We start from the raw sequence: 19,341 nt of genomic DNA on the forward strand, positions 1-19,341 counted from the left end.
TGGGGAATGAGCCAGAGTGCCATGATGTGTTCCACACCAGCAGGGAGGTCTGGGAAAGAAGGCCCTGGAGTGTGCATATTTTGTTTTCCTACCTGATTCAGGGGATGCCAGGAGACAGGGGAAAGGTTCCAAATGAGATCAGAGATCTAAAGATGTTGGAAAAACTGCTGTACAGAATAAGATGGCATTCCTCTTATTTGTCGGTGCACGTGTGTTTATTGAGCAGCTACTATGTGCCAGGCCCTGTGTTAAGCATTGGGATGAACAAGAGAGGACCCTGCTTTCATGGAACTTACATTCCAAAGTGGAGAAGCAGTTAACACACAAGCAAACAAGGCCACAAGAGAGGCTCTTTCGAAAAGTGATAAGCTCTACAGTGGAAACAAAATATTGATATGGAAAATGATTGCATGCTAGGGTAGGAGTGGGAGACAAATTTTGGCAGGTGGCCAGGAGAGGCCTCTTTGAGGAGGTGACCTTTAAGCTGTGACCTAAATTTTGAGAATGGGCCAGCCTTGGGAAGATCTGAGGAAGAGCTTCCAGGTAGAGGGAATAGCCAGTGCAAAGGCCTGGAGGTGGAGAGGAGTGGCTAGTCTTATTCAAAACATAAGTTGAAGTCCAGTGGGATGGAGGGTAGTAAATAAGCTGGAAGGAGTGGAGGGGAAGTTGCTGATGAGAAATACCGGCCATGGTGAGAAACTTAGATTTTTATTTTAAGTGAAATGGAAAACCACTGGAGAGTTTTAAGTCAAGGACGACATGATGTGTGTTTTTAAAAGATCTCAGTGCCTACCCTGAGAGGTGTGCTTTGCAGGTGGAAGCTGGGAGATGAGAATGGGGGAGCTATATTGCCTGGATGGTAGTATACCAATGGAGATTGAAGTGAAACGGGTTAGTTGAAGGCAGAGCCAGTGGAACTTTCTGGTGGATCGAATATTCAGACCGAGGGAAAGAGCTGTGGTTCTCAACCAAGGTGACTTTGCCCTCCAGGGGACATTTAGCAACGTCTGGAGGCATTTTTGGTTGTCACACTGGGGAAGGAGGTGCTATTGGTATCTAGTAAGTAGAGGCCACGGATGCTGCTAAACACCTAACAGTGCGGGACAGCCCCCCTCTAGCAAATATTCTTAGCCCCAAGGAGTCAAAGATGACTGGGCAGCCTGGTGTGTAGTGATTCCTAAATAGGGAAGGCTGGGAGAAAAGATTTGGGGGAGGAGAATCCAGAATTTAGTTGTGAAAATGTTGTGTTTGAGATGACACTCAACCCGGGTATCTGATAGCTCAGTGGGTGCTAAGTACACAAGTCTGGAGCTGGTTGGGGCTGGCCACCTAAATTTGGAAGTCATCAGCGCATCCATGTTATTCTAAGCCATGAGACTGGACACAATCATCCAGGGAGAATGTATTTTGTCCCCTGGTGTGGTTTTCTTTCTCCTCCCTCCCACCCCCAGGACTGTCATACATCTATTTGATGAATATTTTTAGCACCTCCCACATGCTCACCTCTTTATGACACATCTCAGAAATTCCCAAAGGCTCAGGCCGAGCCTCCCCTTGTCCATCTCCTCGGTGCTCAGTGATTAGCAGACGGAAACTAAACATGCACAACTCTCCACCAGATGCCCTTGAGAAATTGCTTAAGGATCTTGCAGGATCTTGGGCCTCACAGGCCGCATGGTGCCTCCTATTGCTATAGTCTTCAGAGCTTCTCCGCCAGTCCAGACCCAGACTTTGTGGGATTCTTTCTAACCAGAGACCACCACTGTTTTGAATTCTCCACAGCCTCTTAATATGATTCCAAAACACACGTCGTCCAGTGGCCCCAGCCTCTGACATGTAGCTTCATCTTATAAAAGGCCCGGCCCACCTGGCCCTGCTTGAAACTTAAATTAATTCCGTCCCAGACTCAGAGTCAATATGCGCAAGTTCTGTATGTGTGAGTTGCTGGGCAGGGCCATCCCTGGGGACCACGAGCAGTACCCAAGATGCGTTTGACCAGGTGGATGCCAGATGTGTTAGGGGAAGAATATTGCCAGCACCCTTTCTTATTGGCTCCCGATCAGCGAGTGACTTGACCCTCTTCAGTGGCTGGAAAAGGAGAACTTTTTGATAAGCGATTGAAAAAACTATTAGCCCACAGAAGTTCAGGAGATGTTCATGCTCTGGTGAAAGGCAGATCACCCGAAGCTGCTTCTGGCCTGCTCTAGAGACAGACACTTGCCACGGACTTCTGAATGCAGGCTCCTCTTCCCGACACTTGAGAAAAGAGGAAAGCCTACTAGTGTTCTTAGCAGCATTATGTATGTATATTATGTCATCTTTATCCATTCATCAGTTTATGGACCCTTAGTTTCCATGTCTTGACTATTGTGAATGATGCTGCAGTGAACATGGGGGTGCAGATATCTCTTCGAGTTAGTGTTTTCATGTTTTCTGGAGGGGGGGATAAATACCCAGAAGTGGGATTGCTGGATCATATGGTAGTTCTATGTTTAATTTGCGGGGAAACTTCCATACTTTTTTCCATAATGGCTGCACCATTTCTTTTTAGCTTTTTGAAGTGCTTTTGCAGCTGGCTTTTTTTGGTATTTTCAGCCACTCTGCCCATAAGAAAGGCCATTGGTCTTCCTCCTACAGATGAGGAAAGTCCAGCTCAGAGAGGTGGCAGCAAAAAATCGAAGGCGGAACTGGGCTTAGAGCTCAATTCTGTGGCTTCCTGAGCCAATGAGCTACACTGCCTCGCACTCCCCACCCTACGCCATCCACCTCTCTTAGGCCTCAGTGAAGCTAACTCAGGAAAAGAGCTACCTCAGGGACTGACCTGCAGAATGGGAGCCTAAGGTGAGGCTAGTTGCTGTGTGCACAGGGAAATGCTTGTGAGTAGGGCAGAGGTTCCTAACAAAATCTCCAGGGGAGCTCTGAAAAATCCCAGCCCCAGGCCTCACCCAGTTAAATTGGCAACCCCAGGGTAGGGGCCTGGGCATCAGGGTATTTTTTTAGCTCCCAGGTGATTCTAATGTGCAGCTGAAATTGAGAACTACTGAAGCAAGGAGAGAGGTGCTAGATGGCGTGCCTTCTGCCAGGCGTTTGTACAAAGTCCTAAAAGGGCTCCTAGGTGGTGGCATCCCCTTGAATGAACCCCCGCCCCCTCCAGGGGCTCTTTGTACCTATAATGAAGTCCAGACTCTCTGCTATATGTTTTCTTACCCTGCAGCACCTGGAGTACGCCTGTGTCTCACTCCACAATCCTCTAAGCTTATTGCACCCAGTCACACTCCTCTCTGTTGGCTGCATCAAAGCTTGTTCCAACCTCAGAGCCTTTGCACTTGCTGTGTCCCCTGCTGGACTGCCCTTCCTTTGTAGTGTCACAAGCCTAGCCTCTTCTGATCCTTCAGATCTCCTCTCAAATGTCACATCCTTAGAATGCCTGTTTTATGTTTATAGCATTTATCATTCTCTGGAATTATCTCGATTTACTTATTTCTCCTTTGTCCTCTCTCCTCTCACTAAAAAGTAAACCCTGTGACTGCAGGGACCTTTTCTGTCTCATTTACCTCTGTACCCCAGCACCTAGCACAAGGCCTGGCACTCTGAATGCTCAGGGAATATTTTTTGGATGAGGGGATCAAGGAAGGAGGCTAGGAGATTACTGGTGGATCTGAATCTAGTACTCGAGGATCCTTGCTCGAAGGTGACTGCTCAAGGCAAAGGAGTCAAAACCTGTAGTCATCCCTAGGAAGTAAAAGTGGGGGTGGAGAGGGTTGCTTTCTCACATTCGCCGGTTCCCGCCCCCTCCCGCCCCAAGCCCAGTGCTGGCACCGGGTTCTGTGCTAACACCCTCCGCCGCCACAGCAGGAACATCGTGCCCTGCAGAGGGCTGGCAGACGCTCCAGCTCTGACCAGTCTCAGGCCACTTGGGATGTGAGAGTTAATCTGTGAGATCAGTATGGTGACATTCTAATGAGGGCTCTTGGGGGAAAGATTTCTGCTTGTGCCCTCAGAAAGACAACTCCCCCCTTCAGTTGTCCCCTCCCGAAAGGAGCTGTCATGGTGCAGGGGGCCAGCCTCTCTCATCTCGCCTCCCCAACCCACACTCCTGACACTCACATTTACTGAGCACTGTCCACCTGCCAGGCAGCGTCCTGAGTGCCGGCTCAGGTGAACGTGTAATAATATCCCGTGGTGCAGGGTGTCCTAGTCCCTTCAGGCTGCTGTAACGGAATACCAGACACTGGGGGGCTTATGAACAACAGACTTATTTCTCACACTCCTGGAGGCTAGGGAGGTGAAGGTGGCAGCAGATTCAGTGTCCAGCGAGAGCCCGCTTCCTGGTTCATAGATGCCACCTTCTTGCTAGATGTGTCCTCACATGACAGAGGGGTGAGGGAGATTTGGGGTCTTTTTTATAAGGGCACTAATCCCATTCGTGAGGGCTCCACCCTCATGACCTAATCACCTCTCAAACACACCATCTCTAACATGCTGTTCACAACAAATGGCCACATTTCTAAGGACAATGCATTGCAATTCTGTTTATGATAACAATAGAGTCTAATATCATTGACTTTATTTAATCATCACAACAGCCTCTTTAAGCAGGGCCTATTATTTTCATGATTGAGGAGACTGAGGGACTGTGTGTAATGGCCCTGCTAGAACAGGGCCTTAAGTTTGTGCCATCAATGCTTGGTGTGGTGGTGAGTTGAGTCAGTGACTGAAAGAATGAATGAATGATGTGCACTTCTAAGTGTTCACCTGATTAAAGCCATTGGCCCCAGGGGACCAAAAATGTTGGCTCGTCTTAGGTCATAGGTGGCATTCCAGTTGGAGGAATGGGCTCTAATCAGTGTCATTAGGGGTTCTTTGGTTTTGTTTCTGCTGTGCAATAGGTCACCCCCAACTCCATGGTTTAAAGCATCAACAGTTTATTTCTAATGATTCTGTGGATTGCCAGGGGGTTCTCCTGCTTCATGTGATATCAGCTGAAAGGTCCTAAATGGCTCTGCTCATACGGCTGGCCACTAATGCTGGTCACAATACTGGAGCTCAGTTGGGGCCATCAGCTAACTGGCTCTATTCTCCTCCACATGGCCTTTTCTCACATCTGCTTGTGCTTCCTCACAGTATGGGGATCTCTGGGTAGCCTGACTATGAAGCCTGCAAAAAATGAAAGCTTCCAGACCGTCCTAAGACTTTGGCTTAGGAAGTTCTAGGGAGCTCAGAGCAGGAGTTGCTGGCAGTCTCCAGGGTTCCAATGGGACAGGTGCACCCCTGCTTTTTCCTTCTGCCCTTGACACTCCATTTGAGAGTCAGGGCCCCAGTGAGAGTCTGATTGGCCAACTTTGGTCACATAGTCACGTGGCAAGAGAAGGTAAGGCATCTTGGCAGGGGAGATAGTCCTCCAAAGGAAATTGGGATGTTGTTGTCAAAAGAAGGGGATCGGATAAGGGACAGACAAAAAGAGTTAGAAAGCTCTACATCGCCCCTGAATAAACGACTCTGCCTCAGGATGAGCAGTGAACATTTTTAAATGAATGAATGAATGGAGGATGGGTGGGTGGATGGCAGAATGAATGAATGAGTGAATGAATGAATTTTTAAAAGTCTAGTGTCAGTCAGATGCCCAAACCTGTATGGCAGCTCTTCAAGGACAGTGGCCCCATAGCTCAGGTACTGCTGGGGGTCTGGGAGCCCTCTTCACTTTATGGGGCAAAGCCAGCTCCCAGAATCTCTGCCACACCTCAGCATCCTCACCTGAGGGATGGGGATGATCTGAGCTGACACCTGGAAGGAAGAGCAGACATGGCAATGAGGGAGAAGCTGGCACAATGGGTGTGCCCCTGCCTGCCCAGACCTCATCCCACCACAGACACCGGCAGCCCAGCTCTCACTCCCCCCCTCCAGCCACTGTGCACCTGTGCACACAGTACACCTGGAGACACCCAGCGAGGCCCCCAGCAGCGGTGACACCACCAGTTGCAGACACTGACCCGAGCTTGAAGAGCACCTCTGACCCACGGCTGTGCCCCCACTTGATGGTCTGTTTCCAGCTGCTAATTAGATTGCACAGCATGCCAGGGTTGGAAATGGACCTGTCATTCCAAATTCTCTCGACTCACATCTCTAAATTTAGTGGGTTATTTGGTCAAAGTAGCTTCAGACTCCCTCCCCGCCTATGAGTACAAGCTTCTCAAATAATTGTAAGCGGCAGACCGTTTCCAAGGTGAGCTAATGAGAAGCTATCTGCTAATAGCAGGGACATGACGGGGAGGATGGCGCTGTGGATTGGGTGGAAAGGAAGAAATAATTGGATTATTCATACCGGCCAGTCAAAATAGCCTTTTATCCCTTTTACGTTCTTCTCGGAGGAAACTACAATCTCTGGAAACATAAATATGTGTTCTGTGGGGAGAAACAGCACTGCGAGAGTGTGAGGTTAAGAATGGGGAGGGGGTGTGACTGGAATTGTCAGTCCTGGCACAGGCATTCTGTGCTGGGAACCAGCCCACAGTTAGGCGTGAATAGTGACTCTGTTCAGGTCCAACTTTATTGCTTTTGGCCAAAGGCCTTTTGCAGAAATAACTTTGTAACTTGCTGCCAGGGAAGCTTTTGTCCACAGCTAAGACAAAAGAACAAAGAACAGAAGTGGGAATTTCTTTATCTGATTCCCATTTCCCCTAAACACCCAGAAATGACAGCAGGTGTGGCCTACCTGGCAGGCATGGGCTGGGGGAAGGCGGTGTCCAGCCTCACCTGTGCCAGGCTGCCCCTCCTGCGCCCTCCTCCTGCCATACTGATCTTTATTATGTTCTTCAAAGAGACCAAGCTCATTTCCACCACAGGGCCTTTGCACTGCTTTTTCCTTTGCTTAGAAAGCATTTCACCCACGACTGACTTCTCAGCCCACTTCCATTCTCAGCTCAAATATCACCTCCTCCTAGAGGCCTCTCCCATTTTACTCCCTATCCTATAATTTGATAATTTCCCTCAAAGCTCTTAAGAAAATCTGAAATTCATCTTCATTTGTTAATTATCTGTCTTCCCCACCAGAATGTCAGCTCCTTGAGGACAGAGGCCAGGTCTGCCTTACATTCACTGCCGTTAACCAGCATCCGTCATAGCACCTGACACAGAGTAGTTGCTCAGAAAAGATCAGATGGCTTTGAAAGGCTGCAAATAGTCCCCCAGCCTAACTCCAGAGGAGTTTTGTTTGGCCTGCTCAGTATTTAAAATGTCTTGAATGTTTCATTTTGGAAACTGTGTCTCCAGGGTGGTCCAGTCCCCACTCCCCCACCCCCATTCCCCTAAATCCAGGCCACATCACTCATTTAATTCTTCTGCCCGGCCCTGCAGGCGTTTAAGTTTGTGTCCCCACTTTAGACAGATGCCACTACAGACAGGTGTCTCTCTCCAAAGGTGACCAAACAACATCAGACTTCTTATGAACCCAGGCCTTGGGCCAGCTCTCTGGCCTTCAGGGACCCAGTCCATTGTCTGGATTAAGGGGTGGTCCTCTTTCTAGGGGGCAAAGCCAGCTCCCAGAATCACTGGGATTGTAAATTATTTATGGGTTGTAAATGACTTTGAATCTCAATGAGCAGGTCACTCCCTTTTCTGCTCTCTTTCAAACCCTCTAACATCAAGGAGGGAGTCCCATTAACCCCTCCTTCCTGGTCTTCAAGGAGGCCTGCTCTCCTTGTAAGAAAAAGCTCAGTGCCCTTGGCAAGCAAGAATTGAACCACAAGGTCATTGCAGATTTGTTTCTTAGTGTCACTATCCATGTATAGCAGTGGTTCTCACAGGGGGCTGTTTTGCCCCCTAGGGACTATTGGCAATGTCTGGAGACATTTTGAATTGTCACAGTTGGGTGTGGGTGCTAATTTGCGTATAACAGGTAGAGACCAGGAATACTGCTGAACACCCTACAATGCACAGGATGACCCACCCAGCAGAGAATGACCTGGCCCCAAATGTCACTAGTGCCAAGTTGAGAGACCCTGGTTTAGGGCAAGTGGTGCTTGAAGAAGAAACTTTCCTTTGTCAATAAATTGACTGAAATAAGAAAGGGAGTGAATGAAAGCTAAACCTGGCACCAGTGGGAATGCAGGTGACAAGCAGAACTTCCGAGCCCACGACATAGGGATGGCATGCGTGGGCAAAAGTAGGTCATGTCACCCCTCTCAGAGCAGACCCTTGGCTTCACAACAGAAGCCCCTGCCACTGGGAACTTCCTGGGAGCTGCCTGTAAAGTCCCAGCAGTTGGTTCTGGGCCAGACAAGAAGCCGCAGGAGAAGCCGCATTGTCTCAGGCCGAGCTCTAGCAGGTTGGGAGCTGTTTGCACCTTTCCTGCCCAGCCAGGCCTTGTGACCGTCCCTCCCAAACCTGGCCCTGGAGCCCTGGCCTGGCACCCCTTCCCCCCAGTTTAAGTCAACCACCATAGACAAGCTAGCAGCCACCTGATGAAACTGGACAGCAGCTTCCCCTCCCGGGTGGCTTCTCTGTCCACAGTGGCCCTGAGCTCACAGGGCCAAAGGGCAGAGCCTAAGAGCATCATTTCACACATCAGCAGGGAAGGCCTGGGGGAAGTTTGGCTGATTCAGTGACTTCCTTTCTACTTAAGAACAAGGAAAAGGGAAGTTTCAGGGTTTTGATTTTGTGGGGTTTTCTTAAGTGAGAATAAAGAAATGTTCTCAATGCAGATATGATGAAACGGCGTTCTCTGAAATAAAGGGGGGAAGGTTGTTGCTGTAGCTTCCACATCCAGGGTAAGCCTTTCTGTTCACCTCTCTGCTCCCTTCAGAACCTTCTGCAAATGACCCATTGATGTAACCTCTTTTGTCATAAAAGGAGGAGTAGGGTTGGTGCAGCCCTCAGGTCCCCCAGGTGGGGATCTGCGAAATGGGTATGGGCACAAACTCGGAAGCTTGTTGGAGGCAGACAGACCAAATCTGACACATGGAGTTTCACTTCCCAGCAGGGGTGGTGTGCAAGGGGACAGCCTTCAGGCTCTCACCCCCTGCCGTGCCCAGGCTTCTGTGACTTGGCCAGGCCCACTGTGTTTTCCAAGACGACCACAGGCTACCCCACATCCTCACCTCCAGTGTGACCTGGACACTCCCCTGTTGAGAGGTGGGGGTCTGTGCCCCTCCTTGAACCTGGTCCAGTTTGTGAGTTGCTTGAAACCAATAGAATGTTAGCCTTCTCCTGACTCAGCTCCACTCTGCCATGCTTGCCCACTTTATGTTCCTCAAACACCCAGGCACGTTCCTACCTCAGGACATTTGCACTTGCTTTTCCCTATGCCTGGAACACTGTTTCCCTAAATATCTGCAAGGCACATTCCTTCACCTCCTTCAGGACTCTGCCCAATGTCATCTTCGAGAGAGGCCTTTTCTGATCCCCCTTTATAATTGCAACCTTCCTCCCACTAGAACTTCAGCCCCCTTCTCTTGCATCATCTCCTTAAGACTCATCATCTTATGTGCCTGTAATTTATTTGGGTGCCTGATCCATGAAAAATTGTGATTTCTGGATCCTCGGCATGAGCCTAGGGCCTGTGCATAGTAGGTGCTCCGTAAATATTTGTTGACTGGGAGAATTAGGACCCAGGCTGCACCAGGGGCTGGGGCTGAGGGGTTAGAAAGAAACAGTCCCTACCCATGTGGGGCTTCCAGTGGGAACAACAACCCCCCACAAAGTAGAAACCCGAACAGAAGTACGCATCAAGGAATTGCAAGCTGTGATGAGTGCTCTGAAGAGAATAAACCTGGGATCCAGGCCAGGAGTAACAGAGGGAGGCCTGCCTCAGGGAGGGAGGCCAGGGAAGGCTCTCTCCACCTGTCAGACTTCACCCATCCCAAACTTGAAGGCCATGCCCAGGGAATAGCCTGTTTTTCTTGGCAAAGGAGGAAACTGAGGCTGAATCAGGACCAGAAGTCATGACTCCCACGCCCACATTCCTTCTACTTCTCTGCACTTCCTTCCTTTTATCAGTTAACAAATAAGAATGAGGGAAGTTTGCCTTTGATAAGGCCTAGAGTTGGGCACAGTCCTAGGACTCAAAAGCTGTGTTGTCAGATGTCTCTATACAGAGGCAGAAGGTGGCTGGGATGCAACCTGAGTCAACACACTGCCTCCAGCTTGCTCTACCATTTGGGCTCATTCAGTTGCAAGTGACAGGGAAAGCTACTCGGAGTGACCTATTTAAAAAAGAGAATTTGACTCATGTCCCTAAAGGGTCAAAGTGTTGAGAAAGTTGACCTAAAAACAAAATTTGTTGAAGGACATAGAAGAATATTGCTGCAAAGAAATGAACAAAGAAGCCAGAGATAAATCCCATTTCAGGCTTAGCTGGATCCAGGTCTCCAATGTTGTCAAGACCCAAGTACATTCCATTCCATAGCTCTGTTGTCTCCATGAGGGCAGGGACTTTTTTTTTCGCTATTTGACCTACAGCGCCAAGAACTGTACCTGGCACACAGTAGGCCTTTGAGAATTTCTTGTTGCATGGTTATGTGGGCTACTAGGTTCTTATGCCCTTCTCTTTATGTCCTAATTTCCTTTCCAGGTCCTGAGCCCTTGTCTTGAAACCTGGTATCATCTTCCTTCCTCCGAAGGACCCTTTTCTGGTCCCGTCTTGCTCTTGAAAGCTGACTTGGCTCTCTGCCTCCAGCTAAAATTTCAAGAACAGACATGGAGAGTCTGTTCAAGCACCAGACACCCTGGACCTGGGCACAGGAGATGAGTTCGTCACCTGTAGGTTACAGGAGCTCCCGTCCTCTCTTTGACAGCCCTGGAGAGGAGAGAAGGCTGAAAAAACCCTGTGGCCAGGAAAAAGGGGAGACTCCAGGGGAGTGTAAGGTTTAACAGATGTGCGTGTGTCATCCTCTGTCTAGACAACTTCTGGGCTTGTGAGGTTCAGGACCACACATTTCCACCCCTCCCACTCTGCCTAATTTCTCAGGCAATTTCCCCTCCCTGAAGCACCCTGTACTCCACCTGCTTCTTCAGGGTCTACCCCAATCCTGTGGGTTCTTCAGACCTTTGTTCCTCTCAGACTTCTCAAACTCTGCTCTGTAAAGACTCCTCCAGGCAGCCCTCCCTGATTGCCCCCAGGCCAGCAGTTCCCCCTTCTTCTTCCTGTTTGTGCAACACACTTAACTTCAACCTCTTGTATCACTCATCACTTTCCAAGTGAGCATAGGAGTCGAGAGGTCTCTGGGGTCAGAACGTCTGGGTGCAAATCTCAGCTGTGCTGTATCAGTGGTGCAGGAAACAGATGGTGCCCTCCAACAAAGGTGTGAGCAGAGTGTAAGAAAATGAGTAACACAGATCCCTGGGGCTGGGGACAGCAGGCAGCATTTGCTGGAACCTGTAGAGGGCCGCCCACAGGAGTTGCAGCCTTCAGGAAAGCAATGGAGGGATGTGGTCATTTCCTAGTAATGGGGCAAGGAGAGCATCTGGGAAGTTCTCGGGCCCCTCTCTCTTCCCATTCCCCCCTCCCCTGGTATTCCCCTTGGCCAAACCCTACCAGGAGCCAGAGAGTACAGAGCCCCTTAATGTGGTCCATCCAAGTTAACTTCTCAGGGTGCAAGGAAGCATGGAGAGAGGATGGTGAGGGTGGGGTCAGGGGACGGTATTCAGCTGTTAGAGTGGTGGGGTCAGACCTCTCCACGCCTCAGCTTGCTCATCTGCAACTCATGATGTTGTTGTAACGGTGACATGAGTTAACACGGGAAAAGTGCTGAAAATAGGGCAGGGCCCAAGATAAACACACCATAAATTTTAGTTTTTCTTCACCCGTATTGTTTTCAGGAGTTTATTGTGTAAATCTGGGTGCTTCCTTTTGCAAATGACAGCCCCGATTTAGACAAGCTTAAGCAACAAGGGGCACTTGTTTGAGCCTGTGGCTGGCTACAGGGTGCATCTTGGTTCAGCCTGGTGTCACCAGCGTCCCCTCTCAGGCTCCAGTTGGTGCCCAGGCTGCGCTCACCCTTTCCTAGCACCCAGCACTCCGCTCTATAATTTCTCGCCTCCCTCTGGTTGGCCAGGCCTGAGTCACATGTCTACCTCTGGGTCAGTCGCTGGAGCTAGAGAGATGGAAGGTGCTGATTGTCTCTACCTGAGTCACATGTTGCACCCTCTGTTCAAGCTGCACATAATCAGAATAAGGGAGTGTCATTGCCCCCAACCACAACTACAGCACTGTGACCAGGAGGGAGGAAATTCTTTGCTGAGTCAGTAAATATCTTGGGTGTCTGCTACATCTTAAGTGCTGTTTTAGGTGTTGGGGATGCAGATATGAACAAAGCTGACGAAAATCTCTACCCTTGGGGAGCTAATGTTTTAGTCCAGGAAACCCACAAAGAAATAAGATATCTAGTCAGAAGTGGTAAGTGCCACTCGGGAGGGGCGAGATTTCAATTTTAACCTCAAGGAGGTGAGGAAAGGGCCATGAAGACACCTAGATGAAGGCTTCAGACAGTGGGAACAACACGTGCAAAGGCCCTAGGGTGGCATGTTTGAGGAATAGCATGGAGGCTTGCGTGGGCAAGGGGGAAAGTAAAAGGTGGTGAAGGCAGAGGGGATGGAGCCAACTGTGTAGGATCTTGTACGCCTTTTGGAGGGTTTGGGGGCTTTATTCTGCATGAGATGGGAGCCCTTGAAAGCTTTGCAGGGGAGGAAGACAGCCTCTTTTAACAGGATCCTTCTGGCTGCTTGATAGAAGGAGGTGAGGGTGGAAGCAGGGAAACCAATTAGGAGGCTGTTACAACCCGGACAGGGTTATCCTACCACCTGACACTGCCTCACACATACTTGCCCCTAAACAAGTATTTGTAAAAGTAAATGAAGACAGAAGTGGCCAGGCTCTCTGGACCACCTAGGAGGGTCTCCCAGTCTATGGCAGAGGCTTTGGCCTCAGCACATGTCATCTCTGCACACCCCACAGTTTCCTTTCTTCTCACTTCCCATGTGAGTTCTCCTGTCTGGTCAATGCCTTGTTCTGCCTCTGGCCACTTCCTCTCCCACCCCCCTCAACTGCCTGATCATTCCCAAACTCCTCTCGGCTATTCTGGTTGGATTTGGGGATCCTCAGAGGAAAATAGCTATCTGGGTCTTTCCAGACAGGCCTGGGGGTTGCCGGTCACCCTAAGACCTGCTCCTTTCTGCAGATGGGCAGATATATCCAGAAGCCGGGGTGGTGTTTCTGAATGCTTGGGACATTAGGCATTCCCAGAGACATCATCCTGGTCCAGGAAGAAGGTCTCTGAGAAAACACCGGGTGAAGGGAAGGAGCTGGATGGGCCCTGCCACGAGCTGGTGGAATGAGAGGAGGTGTCCGTGAGACGGACAGAGCGTCGGTCAGCTGTACTGGTTCACCAGATCCTCTCTCGGTTCAGCTACTTTGAATCTTTTACCAAGAAGGAGAAAAATGGAGGCAGAATCCCCTGTGTCGTTTTTAATTGATTCCTTCGGCATCTGGAGAGAGGCTGGCACAAGGCCAGGGGAAGTCTGAGCCCGGGAATTCATCAAAAATCGACCCATTGATGACTTGATCTGATGAAATAATTAGCTCCTGTTCTCCTGTCTCTGGCCACAGAGCTTTGACTTCCATCCAGAGCAGGAGCGTCCTGGCTGGTGGGTTATAGCTGCCCAGGAAGGGGGGAGGGGGTGTTGCTAAGAAGACCAACGCAGAACACATTCCCAGCTCCACCCACCATCTGGCCCAGGGCTCCCAATAAAGGCTGCAGCTCCCAGCTCCCATGGACCTCACATCACAGGCTCAGAGCCGGAAAGACCATCGGGGGGCACCTGGTGGCCACCTACCTCTTGGTTTAGCAAATAAGGAAACTTAAGCTGGGAGACTTAGGAACTTGCCCAGAGGTCTCCTTCAAGGAGGTTCTGATTGAGCAGGCTGACTCAAGCCAGACTCATTCTCTGACACTTATTGAGCCATGTGATCATGGGAAAGTGTTTTTCACTCTCTGGGCCTCAGCTTCCTCATTCATAAAATGGGTATAATATCAATGGGTGGAGGTGCGGATGAAATGAGTTGGTGAGTGTAAAATGCTTACAGCAGGAGCTGGAGTATTGCAAGCTCCCAATAAACATTTGCTATTATTGTTTCTTGTATAAGAGAGTTGCTGTTTGTAGGGCATCCTTTGGCAATTCTCTCTATATTTTATCCCTCAGGGTCTACATGAAGGAGTATGAATGTGGATTTTAATGGGTGTGCAAAGCACAAAGCATCCTGGTGTGTTTCCCCAGGGGGGACATGGGCCCATAACATGATTTGAGGACCCCATTATCTGGGGTAATTCAGGGACCCGTTAGATGGCTAGAGCTTGTCTGCTTTTCACCCCTTTGAAGCCTCCCATTACCTCCAGGAGAGATGGTGCTAATATGCTTTGACTCCTTTAACATCTTCTAATCTCCCTTAAAGAGAGAGACGGCAAGTTCAAGAATAGGGGAGCACAGGGCTGGCCTTGGAGCCTTCAACATGAACTAGATGCTGTTCGACCCAATAACACTGTATCTGTTTTCTTTGACTTTTTGTGGTTAGTTTTACAAGGAAAGTTTGCTGATTTTCTGTTTTTTCCTTGAATACAAAGTTTCCTTTTCCAGAAACATATATTTGTATTTTTATTTTCAAAAGAGGTCATTTAAAGAAGCATGTGAAGGAAATAATGGAAGGGTTGTGCAGAAAGGGCAGAAATCGGGGCTGTGGCACTTGAGTGGGAGAAGCTGGGATATGTGAGATTAGTGGTGAGAGGCCCAGGCTGAGCAGGGAGAGCAGAGCCAAACCCTGTCTCTGCCATTTTCTCTCTGGGTGATCATGGGACAGTGATTAAGCTCAGTTGTTCTCAGCTGTAAAATGGGGATAGTATGTACCTGTGTGAGACAGTGGGTGTGGGGATTGACTGAGATGCTGCGAACAGAGTGCCTGACGCACAACCCAGCTGCATTAATAATAATAATCCAATAAGAGCTCACACTGTCAGTGATGTGTTCCCGTTAATACCATGTGCCAGGCACAACTAGTCTCAACACTCCGTGTTAACTCCTTAACCCCTTACACCCATTTTATAGATGAGGAAACTGAGGCACAGAGGTGTTTTTAAGTTGCTTGCCCAGGGTCACCCAGCAAGTAACTCCGTGTCTTAACTGGCACCCAACATGGCACAAAGCAGGTGCTCAGTACACAGTGGATACGGGGGCTCTGGCTGAGAGATGTGTTTCAGCACACTCTGGGGTTGAAGATGGAAGTCAGTGCTTGCCCTCCAGACCCATGGAACTCACGGTTCTCAGTCAGCTGCCCTGATAAAGTGATGTCCTGTCAGAGGCTCCTGGGGAGGGGGGCCCTGTGTGGAGCCTACCCAGCTCCCCTAGAGAGAGGGAGTTGAAGGCACTGTTTTCAGAGGTGGGTTGGGGATAAGGGAGCAGACAAGGAATGGTGCAGCTCCCAGGCACTAGCAAGGGAGGGGAGCCATGACTACCCCAGGCTCAGAGGGCCAAGAGGAGGGACAGACACCTAGAGCTGGGGGAAAGCTGGAGCTGGGAGAGGCCCTGACTGCAGCTGTGGCCAGACTAGAGAGACAAAGGGACTGGGAGCCACCGCGTGCTGGAGAGGGAGCAGGGAGAGTGAGTAGGCTGATTGCCCACCTCCTCCCCCCTTCAGCCTCCCAGCAGGGTTTCCACTGGTGGAGCCAGCAGGTAGCCAGAGATGCAGCCTGCAGAGCTCTGCTTCCTGGGGCACCCAGCAGGATGGAGAATGGATCAGGGGACACAACGATCAGCCCACCCCTGGACCCTTCCTGGGGTCTTTTCAACCACATCATGCCCAGAGAACTCAGAGTAGCCAGTTCCTCCTGGTGACTCAGGAAGGGTGATGGGGAGGGCGTCGCTGACAGAGATCTCTGAGCCTCTGGACCCAGGTTATCATGCAGCCCTGCCGAGCCCAGCATCCCTGACTCTGCAGAGCTCAGAGGACCTTAACCAAACCTCTGCTTCTTTATTTATCTGAATATGTATTTGGCGTGCTATGTGACAAGCATGGTCCTAGGTGCCGGGGACCAAGCTGTGATTAACACAGGCCCACTTCCTGCCCTTGTGGAGCTGACCCTTCAGTGGGGAGAACTGGGCAATAAATAAGACAATTGTAGGTTGTAGTAGGGATTATGAGGGAAATAAAAAAAGGTTATGCAATACAGAGAGTGCCTCTGGTGGAGACACCACCTTCAGTAGGCAGTCAGGGCAGCCTCTCCGAGAAGGTGACATTTGTGCCAAGGCTCATCAGAGGTGAATGAGCACATCATACAAAATCTGGAGAAAGACTCTTCCAGGTTTAAGGAAGAGCAAGTGCAAAGGCCCTGGGGCAGGAACAAGCCTGACTTGTCCAAGCAACAGAAAGGAGCCAGTGGGACTGGTGAGCAGTTGAGAAGGGGGAGAGGGGGGCAGGGGCTGGATCACATGAGCCCTGGTGACCCTGGTAGGGAGTTTGCGTCATAGTGCCTGAGCCATGAGAAGCCAGGGGAGAGTCTGAGCAGGTAAGTGACAGGACTGGGACTAAGGTGAGATAAGCGCCTTGAACTTGTACAACCTGGAGTGAGTGTCCCTTCAATTTTGTGCTGTGAGCGCCTCCCTCAGTGAGTGATATGATCTGATTTGAATTTTCAGAAATTCACACCCTGCCCTGGGGTTAATGGAAAGGAGGCGGGGTGGAGGCAGGGGAGACCCCTTAAGAGGCTTTTGCAATCCCTAGGAGAGATGATGAAGGCAACACACTCCACTCTGCAAAAACTGGGGCCCTCGCCGAGTTCCCTGTGCCTTGACTTTGGGGTGCGGTTCCCCGTGGTCCTTCCAGGTCACAAGGATGGTGACTCAGCCTGACTCTGAGTTTGGTTTCCTCTCAGCAAGTCTTTTTGCTCTCTCTCCCTCTCCCTCTCCCTCCTTAAATAAATGAGTCCAAAAGTCTATATCTGAACAAGACTTGAAGGCTCATTTCCTCAAGAAGTAGAAAACTGACCGCAGAGACCAAAGAGCAGGGGGAGAGCAGAGACTGCCTGAGCCAGTCTGCGCCCTCCCACCTCCTCTCCCTGACCTTTGCATGTGATCTGATCTGGGGTGTGGTGGGATGGGGGGTGGCTGAGGTCACAGTGGAATGTGCAGTTCTGTCATTTTGTTTATTCTACAACTTAAAACTAGTATGAATAACTTGCCCAGCTCTGGGAGCCTTTACACACATCCCGACGGGGTTGGGTTCTTGTAACAGCCATGTCTCCCCATGTTCCCCACTGGCTTACTGATGGGGAAACCGAGCTGGTGAGTGATGGAGTTGAGACTGAAACATGGGGAGTCGTCCAGCCCAAAGGTGATGGACGCCATTGCCGCCCTGCTGTCCAGACCCCTCCCTGAGCCACATGCTGCCTGGGTGCCGGGCTGCAGCCCCTCCCCCCTGCATCTTCTGCAGTGCCCGCTGAGAAGAAATGGCCAGAAATATCTATCCCCCCAAAGCAGGCTTCTTCTTTTCCTTTCTTGGGGGGCTGATTTGTCCATGGAAGTGGTTGCATGGTTCAGTGGCAGGCTGATCATCTGATTTGGGACTTGAGCTGCCACCAACACATCCAGACACGTGCTGGTCCAGGGGACAATTCTGGCTGCAGAAGTGGTCACTGAAGTCTTCCCTACCAGCCTATCACCTGAGCGAATTGCAAATACTTTTTTGGTCACTTGCTCCGAGTTAGATGTTCTGCTAGAGCCGGCCCCGATCAGATAAACTGCCGTCATCCACGTCAGAGGCCACCGTTCGTGTCACTATGCAAGTCTGAGCAGCTGGTACGTAAAGATTGACACGATTCTTTCTCTGCTACTTTAGATCCGTGAGCAGAGAGGGAACAGGGCAAAGAAACGAGCCCACCAGACGCAACTGCAGACTCCTGCCTCCTGCAAGAAGCCACGGATCAGCAGAAACAGAAAATGGCCCGCCCCGGCCTCCTGCTGTGCTTGCTCTCCGCATCTGTTCTCCCTCTGCTGAGCGAGAGCTCCGCCTTCCTGTCGCACCACCGCCTGAAAGGCAGGTTTCAGAGGGACCGCAGAAACATCCGCCCCAACATCATCCTGGTGCTCACGGACGACCAGGACGTCGAGCTCGGTAAGCACCCTGGTCAGCAGGTGGCATCTCCCCGGGGTCACCAGGGCCATCTGCTGGGGCCAAGGCTCCTGATGCAAGATGCTCATGTCAACCTGTAGAATTCACTTCTAGTGGATTTAGCCAAGTCACAGGGGTTGCCCTACATCTGTGGATTCGCAGCTAGGTCCTCAAGGTTAGGGGTCTCCAGCCTTATCCTTCTGCAAAACCCTTCTTGGATTTCTCCAAAGTCTTATGAAGAAGGCATGTTAAGACCAATTCGTATTTTCATCTGATTTCTGTTGAGTATCTGCCATGTGCCAGGCATTATTCTAGGACCTGGAACTTCAGTAATGAGTAAGAAAGGCACAGTGCCTGCTCTCATAGAGTGAGGGACACAGATCCTCAGGACAACTACAAGTTTACACATAAAATAATTTCAAGAAGGAGAAATGCTCCTGTGAAACTGATGAGGGCTCTGTGCTGGATGGGCTGGTGGTTGGAGCTGCTTTGGATTGGTAATCAGGGAGGGGCTCTCCGAGGAGGGAATGTTTGAGCTGACACTGAACAAAAGAAGGAACCGGCCCTCCCTTGCATACGAACACACACATATATGTGTGGACCCCTGCTCCACCCATCTCCACAGCTGTGGGTGGGCTCAGCTTTCCTGGGTGGCATCCAGGGGCAGGAAGCCGTCCCTATTGGCAGTGACCTGACCCAGTTCAGAAAGATGATGCCTCAGGAGGATGAGCTTGGCCGGCTCTGATCTTGAGCTTCCTCCCCACGCAGCACTGTGGGCTCCAGGTAGCGCAGGTGAGGACAGGGGCCCTTGCCTAGGTTTAGATCATTTACACTGGTGGCAGGCACGGCAAGAACTCCCAGCTGCTGTGTCCAAGGGCTTCTGCAGCTCAAGGCCTCTGCACCTTCCCTTTATTCCCCACTCAAGCCACCCTGGGCCACATCCTTTGTTCACTGTCTAAACCATCCGGACTCCTCCCTGCCCTCCTAAGCAAGACCATAGACTCCTCCACCCAAGCTCTGGGTGGCTTCATTTGCATGAGAAGGATACCCTATAAATGAGGCCACCAAGAGTGAGGCCTCCAGAAAGTCTCACTTGGACCTTCTGTTCCCCTGGCTCAAACTCCATTTATATTTCCAGCTCATCTCAGAGGCTCTCCCAAATAGAAGCCTTCTTTCTCCTTACCTTGTGTCTT

At 50.4% G+C, this 19,341-nt stretch overlaps 1 protein-coding gene across 3 annotated transcripts in view; it reads left to right on the forward strand.

Annotated features, from left to right (window-relative positions):
• Positions 1 to 19,341, forward strand: part of SULF2 (sulfatase 2) — a 91,361-nt gene that overhangs the window by 4,914 nt on the left and 67,106 nt on the right. For all 3 annotated transcript variants that reach the window (XM_081149489.1, XM_081149488.1, XM_081149490.1), the window contains exon 2: positions 17,876 to 18,151. In XM_081149489.1, the coding sequence (XP_081005615.1) occupies positions 17,977 to 18,151 (175 nt within the window). In that variant the 5' untranslated portion in view covers positions 17,876 to 17,976. The remainder of the gene's footprint in view (positions 1 to 17,875; positions 18,152 to 19,341) is intronic.

This window comes from Miniopterus schreibersii, assembly GCF_964146895.1.
Source record: "Miniopterus schreibersii genome assembly, chromosome: 10".
Classification (NCBI taxonomy): domain Eukaryota; kingdom Metazoa; phylum Chordata; class Mammalia; order Chiroptera; family Miniopteridae; genus Miniopterus; species Miniopterus schreibersii.